Genomic DNA, 16,647 nt, shown 5'->3' with positions numbered 1-16,647 from the left:
CACGAAGAGTGAATTTGTGTAACTGTTATATTAGTATAGATAGATCCGTGCTTGTTGTCGGATGTCTCACACATCAAATATTCAAATAGAAATATATTGTTTGGTCAGTGCCAGAGCATTTCGACATGAGGGAAAGCAGGATGAACCATTTAGTACAATGTAAATATTTTTTACAAAAAAATCACGTTGATAAGCTTATTAATTTGGTCGATTATTTGAATCTCAACGAAATCGAAGAAGAACAATTAGAGGATGAAAATATCTTAAGGAATACAATACGTGAGGTAATGGGAAGATTTGTGGGAATTAAAATACCGTTGTGTTATTTAAAGTCGTTTAAAAGTACGATTGTTAGCTTTAAGATTGATTATTTGAAAACGGTAAATTTGTATCGATTAAATTATGGCATATTGGCTGTGGCTAGTGTTGAATATATCCTGTACCCAAACCAAAATTATGAACAATACTTGCAGATATATGATTGTAATAGATCGACCGCAATGAAGATGTATAATAAGCTGTGTGGTGTTCCAGAAAAACAGAAACAAACAGTGAACATAGCTATATCAGCTAGATCTTTTTTTAAGAGCTCTAAGCTTTTAGACCAACCTGATTTCTTGAAAATGATTAGAGCATATTTAAGAAATATTGAAATAGATAATTATGAATTATCTTATATCCGAGAAGCATCGATTCAATTTATGTTAGTAAATACTTTCAAATTTTTGATAAAATTGTTCATTCTAAAATTATATTCTATTTTTAGAGATAATAATAAACCACAGCAGCCAGTTGAGCCTAAATTTACTTCACGTAAACCTCGATATAGTTCGTTATTAATTACACCAGAATATTTTTTAAACAAACTTAATGCAACCTCTGTTATCAATTTACAAGAATATTTAATTGTCGAGGAAATTGAAGAAGAGAATTTAGAGGATAGACATCTTTTGATTTATATGATACGGAAGGTGATGCAAAAAAGTTCAGGAGGTAGGGGTCCAATAGAACGCAACACGTTTAAAAATACGCTCCTTACGCTTAAAATTGATTATGTCAAGGCAATACATCTGTATCGGATCAATTATGGGATACTGTTGGTCGCATGTATAGAGATCGTATTGTATCCGGGAAAAGACGATCAAACTTACTTGAAAATATATAGTTGTGATCGAAATAATGCGTGCAAGTATTATAATGAACTGCGTTGTCTTCCAGAACTAGAGAAACAAGACGTTTCCATAATGAAATCGGCTAGATCTTTTTTTAATTGTACTACGTTTCTAACCAAACCTGATTTCCTTCAAGCAATACGAGCATATTTGAAAGCAATAGGATCAGATATTGATAATGACGAGTTGAAATATATAAGAGAATTTTCAATTAAAATTATGTATGTAAATATTTTAAAAATAGTAAATACAATTTTTTTCATCTAAAATAATATTATATTTTTAGAAATGATAATGCAGCTAAAAACCGAGTTAAACCGAGTTAAACGACATATTACTAATCGTATCTTAGTCCAAGAACGATCGACAGCTTCGTCCACCGACACCAGATGTATCATCGGTCAAATCTACTTATTTATCAGTCGTATCAATAAATAATTCGAATTCGACCAATAACGATCGATGGAATCAGATATTAACAATTATAAATGTCAGAACATTGCTGGTGATTATGTTTCAACTCTACGATCAATAACTTGATCGATGTTACATAATTCAAATAAATTATTTCAAAGTCTGTACAATAAAATTAAGGTTTTATTTGTAAAATCGAGTTATACAGTTTTTTTCATAATATTTTAGTGAATCGATAAAATTTTTGAAACAGTATTGTATCAGTTTAAATAATACAACCTAATTTATATTTTGCTAAACAATATTATTTATTCAAAGTTGTCATCGTCAGAAATGAAGGATGCGTTTCTGTACGAGAAATGCTAGAAGAATGCAGACGTTAATACACAATTGAGCGATAAAAATCAGTCAATTTTGAACAGCTCTGCAAAAATCGTTTTCTCACGTTCATGAACAATCGTTATCTTACTTTTTAGCAGTCTTCGAGTAAATCACTCGAATTTTTCAATGAAAGAACTCGACGAAGTCACTTTCGATGCTTCATAAATCTATAATTATTTTTTTCAACACTTATTTATTTTATGTCGTCAAAAAGTTTTAACTCCCTTGATGGACACTTTGTTGCGATTAAATTGTGTTACAATCTTGTACGTGTTGTATACGTCTTTAACGCAAATTTCTTTTGACCTATTACAATTCAATAAATTACTAGCCGAATCAAATCTTAAGTACAATGTGAATATCCAATCACTATGCATTCATCTAATCAAGCGTTTTTTTATCGAGACTTATATAGTTTATAATATTATGTAAACAAAATTTTATCAATTTCAAATTTTTATAGATGTAATTATTATAAAATTAAAATGATTTACAGTTTTAACGATATAGGATTTTTTTAATAATTATAAATATTTTTCTTCTCATACTCTTACATCAGCAAACAAATTTAAGCACACGACTGCTGTTGAATTTTTTCAAGCTGATCGTTCTATCAAATTATCCGAATACATCGTACCTATTCGAAGATATCATTAAAGACATTTTTCATCATAGAACTAAAAAAAACATTGCGGACAAATCGTATTCATAAAGGTTTTTTATGCATTCTTCATCAGAGTTTACACGCAGTATACACACTCGTTCAATTTATTCAATCAATTCTTTTTATATTTTCTAATGTTTATTTGAATTTTTTTGCTGTTTGATTGATCATTGTATCTGATACTTGGGCTTTACTTTAAAAAAAATGATGTGTTTGAAAAAGCAAAATTTATCCTTATCTAGCGACTTGGCACTATATTTTATAATTCAATTAAACTCTGGATAGAATAAAATACACTTTTCCAGAGTGAAGTTATAAAATCTTAAATTTTACAAGTGTCGGGATTTTTCATACGTGAGTTGAGAGAAAGCGTCGATTGTTTGCAGCAAGTATGAGTAATTTTTAATTATAATAAATTTATTTGTCATTTTTGTAATATTTTTATATCGTTAAATATACATTTTTACTGTTCAACGAGCGTAATTAATTACTGAAGTATAGACGAAAAACATTTTTCAAAGTTTAGTCAAGTCAAGACGATCAATTGATTATCTAAGAGTTTCAGCGCGCTTTTTCACGTCTTTCTAGTTTTTTAGGATTTTTCGCACATAAAATCTAAATAGCAAACCAATTCTGTAAGTTCTTTACAATTTCATGGCAATGATTTATCAATTTCATTTCATTGTTCTTTATGAGTGATTTAATATAAGAACAGCAGTTCAATATTTTTTTTTTCTATAAATGAATTTAATGTGGTATATGTAATGAAACAGTCAAAAAATAGGTCATCTTTTCTTTAAAGATATTTATTTAATGTTTGATTTCTAACAGATACATTCATTAATTCATTTTGATTCTTTTTCAAACCAATATCATCATACGCAATTTCAATGTTTTCATATTATAATCGTATCGTTCAACATGGTTTCCTCGCGTGAAAGTCCAACGCAAGTAATTCGGTGCAAGATACTACTTTCAGGGATTATCTAAAACGCACACACGTCACAAGGTCCAGGAAGCGCTTGAATTCGGTTGCTTTCGCTAAAAATTTTTTACACGTTCCAAGTATACTTTCTCGTTACATATTTAATTTGGTAGCATTATGGTCGATTGTTCAACATTCATTTTCGATACATCAACTTATCGTCACTCGCATCAATCTTTGATAAAAAAAAAGAAATTTTTGAATGAAAATTTTCAAAGCCAACATGCGCGATATAGATACAGAGAAATAAAGCAATTGAATTTTCTAAGATCGTACAACATGATATGTTTATTGACAAAACATATTTTTCTTTCAACAATTCACGTGACTGATCAATGAAAGTAAGTGACGTAGTAAAACAATGTTATAAATCATCTTAACTTAAGATTTTGTAACAATATACTTAGGGATTTAAATATAATTTATAACACTTACATAGAAAGTAATGAGCTTAAATGTCATAATTTTGATTATCAAATTCAGCTGTAATTAATTACATACATATTTTTACACAGTAAAATATTAAAAATATGATACACGATTAACATCATTATATAACAAACAAGGAAAGTATTTGTAATAATTATTTTTTTGTGCAACATTATGTACGAAAAACGAGGGTCTCACACGGTTCATATACTTAAAAAATAATTATTTCACGTTGCAGGATGTCGCACGAAAATATGCACGTCATTATAGTTCGTTAATTTATCATGGGAAAATTGTAATTTTACATTATGTACACAGGTCGTTTCTATTGCGAAGATTCGGAAAAGCAGCATTGTACACGTATTTAATAATCCGCTAATATTTTACTATTTATAAACCTGCTGATTGAAAACCTAACATAGGCGAAAAAACGATTACTTTACAATATTTTGTCTATTCGTATTAATTTTATTAATTAAGTATAAATACGAGTTTGCGTAATAATAGCAGTAAATAACAATGTTTTAACAAAAAAAAAAACATCGAACTGCGATAAAGCTCGCATAGAATATATATTCTATATATATAAACTGGTGAAAAATACTCTAAAACTTCGATTTTGATACAACGAAATGTCAGTTTTTAATAAATTATCCTCGACTCGCTATTTCGTCATGCATTACAATCTATACTTGTTTTTATTATTAATTAATAATTTTTAATATCATCAATGTTATTTATCTACCTAGGTTCGTCTAAATATACAATTTTTTGTTTTTGGTTTTTTTCTTGCTTTTTTTTTCAATCGTTTCAGAAATTTTTAGAATGAATGCTCCACCAGGGATATAATATTTTTTCTGCAGCATCTACATCGATTCTCTTATGCGCGATCAAGCTTGTTTTTTATTTATTTACTTATTTTTACTGTTTTTTTTTTTGGGTGGCGACATCTCGCAAGCGGATTTTCGCGAGCTCGTTCACTTCAAGCGAGCGAGACGAAAATTTTTTCCGGTAAAAAAGAAAAATTCAAAGTCGAGTTTTACACACGTACACGTACACACACACACATATGGTTTTGGTATTCGTACTACAACGAGGTAGAGATGCATCGATCCAGGGCATGCACACACATAATAATTGTAATATATTTTTAAGAACATTGATATTATCGTTGAAGAGATGAAACTTCGATTATTTTGTTCACTTTTATCGTTTACATTTTATAAGCAATTTGACTTTCCGAAGATTGAAGACACGATCGAAATTTTTTTATTTTTTTTTTATAATATAGGCGGAAGAGTACGACAATTTGAAATCAAAGATTCGTTGTGTACACACAAAAATCAATAACAGCCATTCACGAATGAAATACACGAGGTTTAATTCATCGGCTCGTCGATCATGATTATACACGATCGAATTCATCGCCATTCATTCATACCAGACAATACTTTCGTCTCTCACTCGATCTCGTGCTCGAGGCAGACGTCGACGGTCTTGACCCGCGACGAGTCCGTGGGCAGCAGTCGCAGCCGCTCGGGCTCGGCCTCGAGCATGATGATGCACATGAAGCTTCGGCCGCTCGCCTGATCCCTCGGGTAAATGGTCACGGGGGCGAACTTGTCCGCGTCGCTGGCCTCGACGTAGGCGCCGAGCTTGCCGTGCACCTGGGGAAAGTGGCGCCTCAGCGAGACGCCCCGCTGCCTCAGCAGCCGCTGGATGTTCTCGAAGGCGAGCTCGCGGCTGTGGCGCGCCGGCGGGCCGCCCGCCTGGAGCGGCCTCGAGGTCAGCACCAGCGTCTCCGGCGAGTCCATGTCCCGGGTTATGTTGGCCGGTTGTGGCTGCTGCTGCTGCTGCTGTTGAATCGGAGGCGGTGGCGGCGCCGACTGCATCTTCGGCTTCTGCTGCTGGGGCTGGGGCTGGGGCTGGGGCGACGCCACCGCCGAGGTCGTCGAGGCCGAGGACGTCGTCGCGGTCTGCGTCGTCTGGGGCGCGCGGCAACTGGCCTCGAGCTTGAGCTTGGCGCAGCGCGAGACCGGCTGGCGCTCCCACATGACTGCCCCGCTGGCGCTGGGCACCTGCCTCACTACGCAGACCGAGACGTAGCAGACGAGGCGCGTCTCGGCGTTGTACGACTCGCAGAGCTTGCAGGCCTCGGCGTAGAGCTCGGCGCCCATCTCGCTCGGCAGCACGTCCGACCACCTGACGTAGGCGGGCTCGCCGAGCTCCTGGAAGCCCGACTGCACGTACTTCTCCGCGGCCTCGGGACTGGCGAAGAAGCACTTGACGGCGCCCCGGCCGTGGGCCAGGTAGCCGCGGCGCGCCATCTGCGACAGGTGCTTGAGGCTCTGCGGATCCTTCTTGATGGAAGACAGCACCTGTATGCAGAGGCTGTTGGCGCGCGAGTACAGGCAGGTGCGCTTGTGCCTGTGCCAGTGGGCGCGCCTGCACTCGCGCGAGCAGTACAGGCAGGTGCAGTTGTGGCAGCTCTTGTAGGTCTTGCGCGCCTCCGCCAGGCTGGCCTGGTTCTGGCACTTGCTGTTCCGGCAGCGGACCACGCGGTCCTCGTTGCCGTTGTTGTTGTTGTTGCTAGAGGGATTCGATTGTAGATGCTGCAGTTGCTGCTGCTGCTGCTGCTGAAGGCGTAGCTGCTGCTGATGATGAAGAAGCGCTACGTTGTCGAAACTACCCATGCTGTCTAAGGAGGTGCGACGGGGTGGCGGCTGCGGTGGCGGATGATGATGATGGGGTCGATTCTGATGAGGCGGCGGCAGCGGTGGCGTGGGCTCGTTGCCCTCGCTACGCCGCCGCTGCAACGGTGGACGGCTTCGGACGATTTGCTGCTGCTGCTGCTGCTGCTGATAAGTAGTCATGCGACTGTCCGTCGATTGGGTTCGCTGATGCGTGGCTGCTGTCGGAACATTTCGAAAATGATGCATTAATCGACCGATATATATCTATGATTACGATGAAAGAGATTATTATTTTTGTTGTTGTTTTTTAGTGTTGCGAGATTTGTAATTGGTGGAATTCGATGCGGCCGCGATCACGCGTCTGACTCGATGTGGGCTTTACTACTTGCGAGTGCGTTTATGAATTTTTTTTTTATCCAGATCACACGTCGATGGGTGAGAAACGAGTTTTTTTTTTATTTTGATGAAATTCTCGGTGACACAATGAGACTGCAAAAGCGGAGCACATCGAATTACACCAATCACGGGCTCACAACGAATCATCGATTATATGTATAATAAAATTATCATAATAACAACGATCAACATAGCTATTTTTAATAATAATAATAATGATTAATAAAGCGTAAAGTAATTGCAGCGATCTTATAACAATATAATGAATATATAATGTGTGCGTATGAAGTATACAAATAATGAAGAAGATGATGAATAGTGATGTGATCATGTGGATTATGAAGTGAAATGTCATGATGTATGAGTTTGATTATATATGCGTTTATTTATGCGATCCCTTCGTAGTTAACGATTTATCATAGCGATAATTACGATAATATTTATGAATTTTTTACCTTGCAGACTTTTTCAAGCTCGATTTCGATCTTTTTTTTTTTTTTTTATAAATATGTGCGATACACACGTACTGACATCTTCTATTTTTATACGTCCTCGATTCTGTTGTCGTGTCACTTTTGACAAAGCGATTATCGGTGCGGGATGACTGTGACGCACAATTTTCAGTTCGTTTACCTATTGTTAACTGAAAGCTGCTCTTTCAAAACTTTGGGATTTCCCCGTAAAATTTAATTATTTTATTAATCCGTACTTGTTTAAGGCGTATCGAATTCAAGTTTGTTCAGAAAAAAACACAATCGTTGGCTGACGACTGTGAGACAGAAAAAAAAACGTATTCTTCTGAATCGAGATTTATCCTCCTCCTAACCGCCTCGGTGATCTACATTCGGTGCGTGTATGAAAACCTCATTTATATCATGAAAATTCAATTTTATCCTCGGTCCCTACGTCTGTCAGGTTATTACTCGAAGAGAGCAAAAAAAAAAAAAATTATTACGATTCCTGCGTTCTCGTCCGTCGGCGTCTTTGTCAAAGGCTGCACTTGTATAAATTCTACAGTCGACCTTTTCACTTTCAATCGTAAATCCCAGAATCATCTCCCCACCCCGTATACAGCATCGTCGCTTTTGTCGGGAAATAAAAGGGAGAACGACGTCGGAGGGATGGAAATAGGATTTGAAAGTAAATTTTTTTTTCTATATATAAACGACATGATCGCAGGCGAAATGATAACAATCGATTTTGATTTCGATCTCAAAGGCGGCGCATGATACACAACGAATGATGATTTTGCATGAGATATAATGATAATTATGCGAATTGCACCTGCTTAATATAATAATAAAATACAATTAGCTGCCAAAAGTTACAAAGCTGTGAGGCCATAATTAATCGGTATCCAAATAGATATAATTATCAATAATGATGATACACAAGCTCAGCGTTTCGGAAAACGAACTTTCAGCTATATGTTTGTACAAAGGCAAGCAATCGAGCGCATTATACACACACACTTCTCTCGCTGCCGACATGAAAGCTTTCAGCTCTCGCGATAAAAATTCGTTTCCCAAGGTGTTTTTATTCTCTTATAAAAAAGAAAGTGAAAAAAAAAGAATAATAAATCGTCTACACACTATGATAGAAAAAAAGCTTTTCGCACGAAGACTCAATTGTCTCCTTGATAGGCAAGTTGCCGTGGCTGATAATATTATGTCATCATCCAAGTAATAATAATAATAATAATAATACAAAATAGCGTGCGACGAAGCTCGAGAAATGATTTGCAAGCGCATGTACAACAGGTGTATACATCTCAAATTCGCTCGAACGTCATATTTAAGCTTGTTCGGTGGTTCGAGCCACACATCAAAATATTTAACCATAAATGATGTATATAAATTTTTTTTCAGACAACAATTATACTCCATGTACGTAGTAGCACACAGCATGACTGCGGAGCGGAGAGGTGTATTTAATTGGTGCGTCAAAAAATATCTGGCTCGTCGAAACAACCGAGCGTACACATAGTGATTGGTAAAAAATTTTGAAACAAAATAAAACAAAAAACCACAGCCATACACAGGTTAAAAAAGAGATATGTATAATAAAAAATTACGGGGGTGAACAAAAAAGAAAAGATGAACACCTCGTGTCGTCCTCGTGGCCCTACCTTGGAGGCTGTTGCGCAACGAGGCTCGCGTATCGACGGTCAAGCCGAGGATGGCTTGCTGGAGATTCAGTAGCTCCTGATCGTTCAGAAAGAGACAATCGACGGAGGCTGAGCGTCGCAGCCGAGCTGCCGCTGTTGTTGTTGTTGTTCTGGACGACTTGACGCTGCTCTGTAATTGCTGCTGCTGCTGCGGATCTATCATCATCAGTGATTGCGGTGACGATGGTGATAATGATGAGTAGTCGTGGCTCCAGCGGCGTCGTTGTTGCTGTTGCTGCTGTGGTGATTGTTGCTGCTTGTAGGACGATGATGATGAGTCGATGAAGTTGGACCAGGACTCGGACTGCGTGAGGCTGATGGTAGACCGAGCAAAGAGTCGAGTACGTCCTCCAGGGTCGTCGAGCCCGGGCTTGGTCTGCTCCAGTAGAGCGTGTGACGCGGATCGTTGGCCGCGTCTACTTCGCAGCTGCTGCTGTTGCTGCTGATGATGCTGACGACCTCCTCCGATCTCGTTTCCTGCTGCCGATGGCAGTGCTGCTGCTGGCTGAACGACGCCGACCAGCTGTTGCTGTTGCTGTTGCTGCTTGTGGTGGTAATTGTTGTTGGCAGTTCCGACTCCTCGCCTATTGGTTTTTGGGGGGTGGGATTTTTGCTTTTTTCATTGTTTTGTTTTTGATTTTGATGATTTTTTTTTTTTTAATGATGATGATGGTGATGACAAACTCCAATCGCTCGTACTCACGCATGCCCAAAGCAGCAGTTTCATTTGTCAAGGATATAAATTAGAGAGGAAAAAAGGGTGGATGTATTCACTCGATGCGGTGCCGATTCTCTGGCGTTTTTTCGTAATTTTTGCCACGTATCGGTACACTTTGTGCGTGATCAAGCTTGCAATTCACAGAACATTTGATCCGGATACCAGTACACGGTATCGTTATTGATTATAAAATGCAGGAAAAAGAAACGGAAAAATCCATAAAACCACACATCGAATGACAAAAAACATTGCAAGAGCACGAAGTGGGGGGGGGGGGGGATNNNGGGGGGGGGGGGGGTATAGAAAAAATTTGGTTGCAGGCGGTTAACAATGTGTATGGAAAAACAGTTACAATGAATAATTGAAAAAAAAAAATTGTATCATATTTCGGGATGACGAGGAAACTCCAAACAAACACATCATTAAAAAAATTGCCCAGTACAAGTATATGGGCATCGATTCGTACTGTCACCGATGCGTATCTGCAGTAAGTATACAGCCATATTTTCTATACAATCTGTCCAATGTTCGAGACGTCTACATTTATTAAAAAAAAACATGTCTAACGAATGGTTGATTGGGGGGTATTGTAAAAGATTTTCTATGGTCACTGTCATTCAAATTCTTGCAGGTTATTTTTTTTTTCGTTGGCTATACATTGAAATATTTTCAATCAAGTTCCAGATAGTATATGGATTCACAGGGACGTTCTACCCTTTTTATCCTGCCGTATATTGTAACGTTTTTCGATAGTATTTTTTTTATCCTCGTACAAAAATATCGTATAAGAAGTACAATTGATCGAAAAATTCTACGTTTGTCGTGGAGTAGTGTCAAAAGTATCAATATCTGTTAATTGAGTTGAATAAATATTCGTACGTGTAACATGGTACGTTTTACTCTGTAATTGTGTATTTGTGAGAATTCATGTTTTTTTTTTAATAATATTTTGCAGAAAATAGTATTGTGGTTTATTTATAGTACATTTACGTTAGTTACTATATGCATTGATGACTAAGTTAAAAAAAAAGCATAGCACAACAACAACAACAACAAAAAACGTATAAAAATGATATGCTTACCAATTTAGAGCAAACAAAGTCCAACTACATGATGCAACAAAAGATCGAGGAATGTACAGCAAGACACTCGTTATGAACATTCAAGTACACATGAAGCTTCGATGATTTATCTACAATGCTCGTAAAGAGATGACGTATTTTACACAAATAATAGCACGAGAGGAAGTAAGGAAAACAATATATAGTTAAAAATCAAATAAATAATAACGGCAAAACGATTACAAACAAAATAATTTATTTTTTTTTTCATTTTTCTCGTTGTAATGGATAAAATATATATTCTTTATATCATAGTAAATATAAGCTACAAAACGAATCGATATAGCTGCTGTTATTTCGTCTTTCATTTACAATTAAATATCTTTCAGTGATCGACTAAATAATATTGCGGCACTTCTCCGCGCGTGCAAGCTCTCATTTCAACATTTTGACTCGACTATGCAAGAAACGCAATGATTGCACCGGGGAGAAGAGAAATAATTTTATTTAAAGCTTTTCGAGAGAAATCGTTTAGTTCATCTTTGATCGATTCAATACGTTAACAGCGTAATATTAAAATGTATAATATTGCCGAAAAAGTGCAAATTTTCGAATATTACGTTAGATACTTGTTTTATCCAACGAAGCCTATCGTATTGACTTACGGTAGCTTCGATGGATTATTTTTAAAATCGCTCATACGTGTACTTAATAGTTAAGATAATCAATATTTCTCTCATGATAATAATAAAATAATAATATTACTAATAATAATAATAATAGATAATACACGTACAATCAACACAATATATAATAATAATAAAGATAGAGATGATGATTTTAATGAAAATGAATACGTAAAAATCATAAATAATAATGATACTACGCAATATTAATTAAATAGTAATAATAAAAGATAAGCAAGCAAAAACAACTTTGTATGATTAAAAACGTACATGTAAAGCTTTCATGTTTATTATCTAATTTTTTTCATAAGTATCTAGATAAAATAATAATCATTCGAGTAAGGGGTACTACAACGATATTTTCTGACAGTTCAATTTAAACAGTTACTAACATTTATACAATTATAACATATTCGTAAGTATGCTACGTTCAAATATATAAATAATTTTTTTTTCTCAATAAATAAATATATATCCATGTAAACACAATAATAAATTTTTCCAATTTCGTTAAATTTTCTTTTTTTAATTAGGACTTGATTTTTTTTTGGATCTCACCCTTATCATGTAAATACGTGTAAATAGGGCTTCGAATGCAGGTATATTACAACAATAGGTTTTGTTTTTTTTAACATACACATACAGGAGCGAAAGACGAATGTCCAAGAAGAGAAAACAGAGAAGTGGAGAATATATGGCTGCAGAGTAAACGTCTAATGGAGAACAAGAGAAAGAGACAGAGAGAGAGAGAAGAAAGGGACGACAAATCACAAGCTCACGTATACACACACACATACATCGCTGCGGACTGCAGCACACACACACACACACACCAAGAGCATAACGAAATGAAGTGAATAATTGCAGGAAGACACAGACACACGATATCGCGTTGCGCCGCGCGCGACACATTTACTTGTTCGTTTAAATACGTAAACTAAAATTAGAGTAAAAATCGAGCGAGGGAAGTGTCTGCTTTTTTTTTATTATTTCGTATCGTTACGGATTGGAATGACGAGAAAATTTGCACCCACGCGCGCGCGCGAACGAAAAAGAAAAAGAAAAACCTCCGCATAAGTTCGTATACGAGTAATTTACCAATCGAGATGTATCGTTTTTTTGTTTCTCTCAAAAATAGATCACTAATTTCGTCGACTATTAAATCGCGCGAGAAAGAGAGAAGATCGAGAGACGGAATTTTCACCTACCCCTGTTACCGACGCACGCCAGAGCTCGGGCAATCTGGCTCGAAGCCCAAGACAGAGACGAACCGCAGACACTCGCGCGCGGTTACATCGACTATCGGCCGCGCCGTGTCCCTCGAAGCACTTCCTCGTTCGCGTGCAGCATGAGCATCGGCATGTAGCAGTAATAATAAACCGTCTGCAATTGTCTCTCAGCGAGCTCGAAAATTTCACGAAAAGCCGACGGAACGCGATCGATGAACGCCCGATGCACAAGTATAAATATAACGTATATAGATTTTATATAAATAAATTTTCTCTCTCTTTTTTTTTCTGTTTTCGTAAAGAAAGATAAATCCACGGACTCGGACGCACACACGTGAGGTATATAAATTGCACTCGCCTAACTTATCACATCAAAAAGTATTATAATAGATATATAATAAACAATAATTATATAATCGAGCGAAAGTCATGGTCGTCTTCTATCCAATATCATTGGTTTAGTTTGCGAATAAATATAGCATGATATATGCATATCATTGTACAATCGTGAAAATAAAACAAAAAAAAAAAAAACAAAAAAAAAATTACGCACCCGTCTATTAAAAATATATATATTTCTTGTCGTTCGTTACATAAATTTAATTTATATACTCGGTTATGTATAATATTTACAAATTGGACGATTAGAGAAATTGAAAGAAGAAGAAAAAAATGTACACAACAAATAAGAGAGAGATAGGAAACAACCGTGGTGTGCAAAATATACGAATATTATTAATTGTTGCTCTGTACAAAGAATCATCGTCATACTTTATGTACAAAAACACAGATACACATAAATAGAGAACAAAGTAGTGATAAAGCACGACAATAGGGATTGATTTTTCAGCCACCGCCGGAACAGCTCGACTCCTTTTTATATGTATAGAAAGAAAACATATAGCACATGTAATGATGGAGATGTAATAATAATAAAATAGGAACGGGCCATTCACACAAACACGCGCACACATACGCACTGGAGACACATGCCATCGGTACACGATATACGTGACATACAGAAATGGATTATATAGATGGAGTAACAATTATCATGATTTTCTTTTCTTTCGTTCGTTTGAATTATCATTATTATTTTTTTTCGTCTCACTTTTTCCGAACTCTCGTTTTTTTTTTTTGTTTTTCAAGCAATGACCAACTCACCAGCAGTTGGCTGCTGTTGTTGCTGCTGCTGCTGCTGCGTGGTTGATTCTTGCTGACGATGCTGATGACGTCTGGCCTGATCCTGACTGGTAGTAAAAGTAGTCATTGCTAAGCCGTCCCTGTTGCTGCTGCTGCTGTTTGCCGTTGCCGGGGTGGTGATGATGATGCTGTTGCTGCTGGTGGTGGTGTTGTTGTGGTCTAGGGCGTTGCTGTTGCTGCTGCTGACGATGCTCGTGCTCCAGTAGGCCCCGAAGCCGGCCAGGCTGTTGTTGTCCTCGCCTGCCGGCGTCGCCAGGCCGTCCTCCACCTCCTCCAGGTCCTCCAGGTCCTCCTCGCAGCTTGTGGTTGTGGTCTCGGAGGCGCCTCCGTCCAGCTGAGACGTAGTGAGGTAGATACTCGTCGTCGTCGTCGTAGTCGTCGTCGGCGCCCCGATCGTCGCTGCTGTCGATCTCGCAGCCAAAGTCGCTGCTGTCCCCGTCATCGTCGTCGTATAGACCTCGGGGGTAGACGAACGCAATGGCAAAGGCGTCGTCGCTGCTGATGATCGGTGGCTGCTGTCGAGGTTCAGGCTGGCCGGGGCCACGCTCGGCGCCTCGACCGGCTTCGTGCCCACGAAGGAACTCTCCATCCAGATCATACGGCTGCTCCCTTTTTGATTAGCCATAAGGAGAGGGGATAGTATTGATTTTTTTTTATTTGTTTTTTTTTTTTTTGCTAGTTTCTATATAGTCTGTTATTTGTTGTAGTAGTAGTAGTAGTAGTAGTAGTTGTTGGTTGGTTGGTTGTTAGTAATTTTTTTTCTCACGACTTTCTAGTAGACTGTTAGTTCTAAATCGTTATCATTGTTATTATTATTGTTATTAATTATCCGTTTTCTTAGGCGATCGCGCGCGCCCGAGAGAGCGAAGGAAAAAAAAAGTATAGACAAGTATTAAAGCCCAAGCGTCCCTTCTCTAAACAGGCCATACAGAAACACACATTCTACAACTACTGGTATGGAAGCCATTCAAATTAGCTGCTGCTGCTGCTGCCGCCGCCGACGCTGCTTTGTCAGTTCGCTGCGCTTATGGTCTAAGAAAATGGCACATTGGATGATTCAACGTCTTGTCTACTACGTATATAACGTAATCACGCATACATTGTACACACACATAGACAGGCATACGCGCAGGCAGAATTAAAAGCCATTTAGCGAGATTTTTTTTTTTTGCCGTCGCTGTTTTCTTAATGAATGACGAATGGAAATTGCGATGATGAGCTTTTTTTTGTGCCTCTCTTTCGCTCGAACCTTCGTAATATGACACAACGCATACAAAAGCGAACATGTCGAAGCGGCGCACAGCAAAGGAGGATCAGCCGAGTGTATATACAAGAATGAACCGATGCACCGGCGCGCGTGTGCGTTGAGTCGTTGTTGCTGGTGTTGTTTTTTTTTCGCACGTGATGAAAGAGGAAACAGTGAGGTTTTTTTTTTTTTAAATATAGAGGAGGTGTAGATCCGTGTGTACAAGTGTGTGCGTGTGCAGTCGGTGCGGCATTCAAATACCGTTGCGTTAAAACTAATTTTTAGTTCGGGTGTAAATTGAGTAATTTCAGTACCATCTAGCGGCACAGAGCGAGGGGGAGTAATTTTCGTGTTTCCAAGACTAATCCGCTTCATTTTCAATTTCAAGTCGTCTATATACACCGGCTGTATACATATACACAGTCGGCGCATCTCCGGGATTATAATAATTAAAGCTCCTCGATCAAACTCCGTCTTCGTTTCATTAAATTCGAGTCCACGAGGGGGTGCACCGTTGCAGCGAGGTATATCAACTTACTATACTGCGCGCAGCAAACTCGCTAAATATAGGCCCCCTGCGAGCCTACGTCGAGATTACAAGAGGAGAAAATCGATTCTCTCGCCGAGGTAAAACGATATACATGCAAACTGGAGAGCAAACGCGCGTACTGCGAGGAGGATATTTAATCGCGGGCGAGAGAAGAAAAAGTAAAGAGGGCTTTGAGTCATCGATCGGCTATTGAAAAAAAGTAAAAGCAACGAAAAAATTACCCATGCGAGGTACGTGTTATTATTATTTTTTTTTGTTCGTGTATATAGCGCCCCCTCCGAGAGCCAAGGGGTTAATGGGCTCGATCAAGCTCGGCGCTTCGAGACGTGGATTGTATCCGCTGACACGAGGAAAAACTCGCCCGAGCGCTGGCGATGTATCGATGACTTTTTTTTGTTGCGCGACGTATAAGCGCAGAGGTAGCCGAACTTGAAATAGAAAAGAGAGAATAATATTCTCATAAAGATTGCGTCGGTGGTGTGTGTGCGAGTGGTTACACGAAGAAGACATCGAGAGAAAAACATTCAGAGATATAATCCTTACCTTCGTATGCGATCGTGTGTTGTTGTATCGTTTGTGTATTGGTCGTCGATGTGTCGCGTGTATTATATATATTCATAACAAATACGAAATACACATAAATATCAAAGAGT

General features: G+C 38.1%; 2 protein-coding genes across 6 annotated transcripts in view; one reads left to right on the top strand and one right to left on the bottom strand.

Moving 5' to 3' along the window:
* Positions 1-51: 51 nt before the first annotated feature.
* LOC106652732 lies at positions 52-1,781 on the top strand. 2 transcript variants are annotated; one of them, XM_023458354.1, is made up of 4 exons: positions 52-284; positions 474-703; positions 767-1,393; positions 1,459-1,781. In XM_023458354.1, exons 1-4 carry the CDS (start codon positions 126-128, stop codon positions 1,496-1,498), a joined length of 1,056 nt encoding a protein of 351 aa, XP_023314122.1. In that variant the 5' UTR covers positions 52-125; the 3' UTR covers positions 1,499-1,781. The 2 variants fall into 2 exon arrangements, with proteins under 2 accessions (XP_023314122.1, XP_014227347.2); XM_014371861.2 differs by having other exon boundaries at positions 52-703.
* A 1,575-nt stretch (positions 1,782-3,356) lies between these two features.
* LOC106652731 (serine-rich adhesin for platelets) overlaps positions 3,357-16,647 on the bottom strand; it is a 66,468-nt gene continuing 53,177 nt past the window's right edge. The window contains exons 7-8 of one of the 4 annotated variants that reach the window (XM_023458350.1): positions 14,160-14,807; positions 3,357-6,956 (exon numbers count right to left, since the gene is read on the bottom strand). In XM_023458350.1, the coding sequence (XP_023314118.1) occupies positions 5,506-6,956; positions 14,160-14,807 (2,099 nt within the window). In that variant the 3' untranslated portion in view covers positions 3,357-5,505. The remainder of the gene's footprint in view (positions 6,957-14,159; positions 14,808-16,647) is intronic. The other 3 variants (XM_023458351.1, XM_023458352.1, XM_023458353.1) reach the window with 3 other exon arrangements.

The sequence above is a fragment of the Trichogramma pretiosum genome, unplaced genomic scaffold, assembly GCF_000599845.2.
Source record: "Trichogramma pretiosum strain Unisexual culture from Peru unplaced genomic scaffold, Tpre_2.0 scaffold117, whole genome shotgun sequence".
NCBI lineage: Eukaryota > Metazoa > Arthropoda > Insecta > Hymenoptera > Trichogrammatidae > Trichogramma > Trichogramma pretiosum.
The sequence above is the reverse complement of the archived record's forward strand: the minus strand, read 5'-3'. Positions and strand labels throughout refer to the sequence as shown.

Coding starts and splice junctions, on each gene's coding strand:
- LOC106652732 (XM_014371861.2), top strand. CDS start 126: ATGAGGGAAAGCAGGATGAACCATTTAGTACAATGTAAATATTTTTTA. Junction 704..766: donor GAAGCATCGATTCAATTTAT/GTTAGTAAATAC, acceptor TTCTATTTTTAG/AGATAATAATAAACCACAGC. Junction 1,394..1,458: donor GAATTTTCAATTAAAATTAT/GTATGTAAATAT, acceptor TTATATTTTTAG/AAATGATAATGCAGCTAAAA.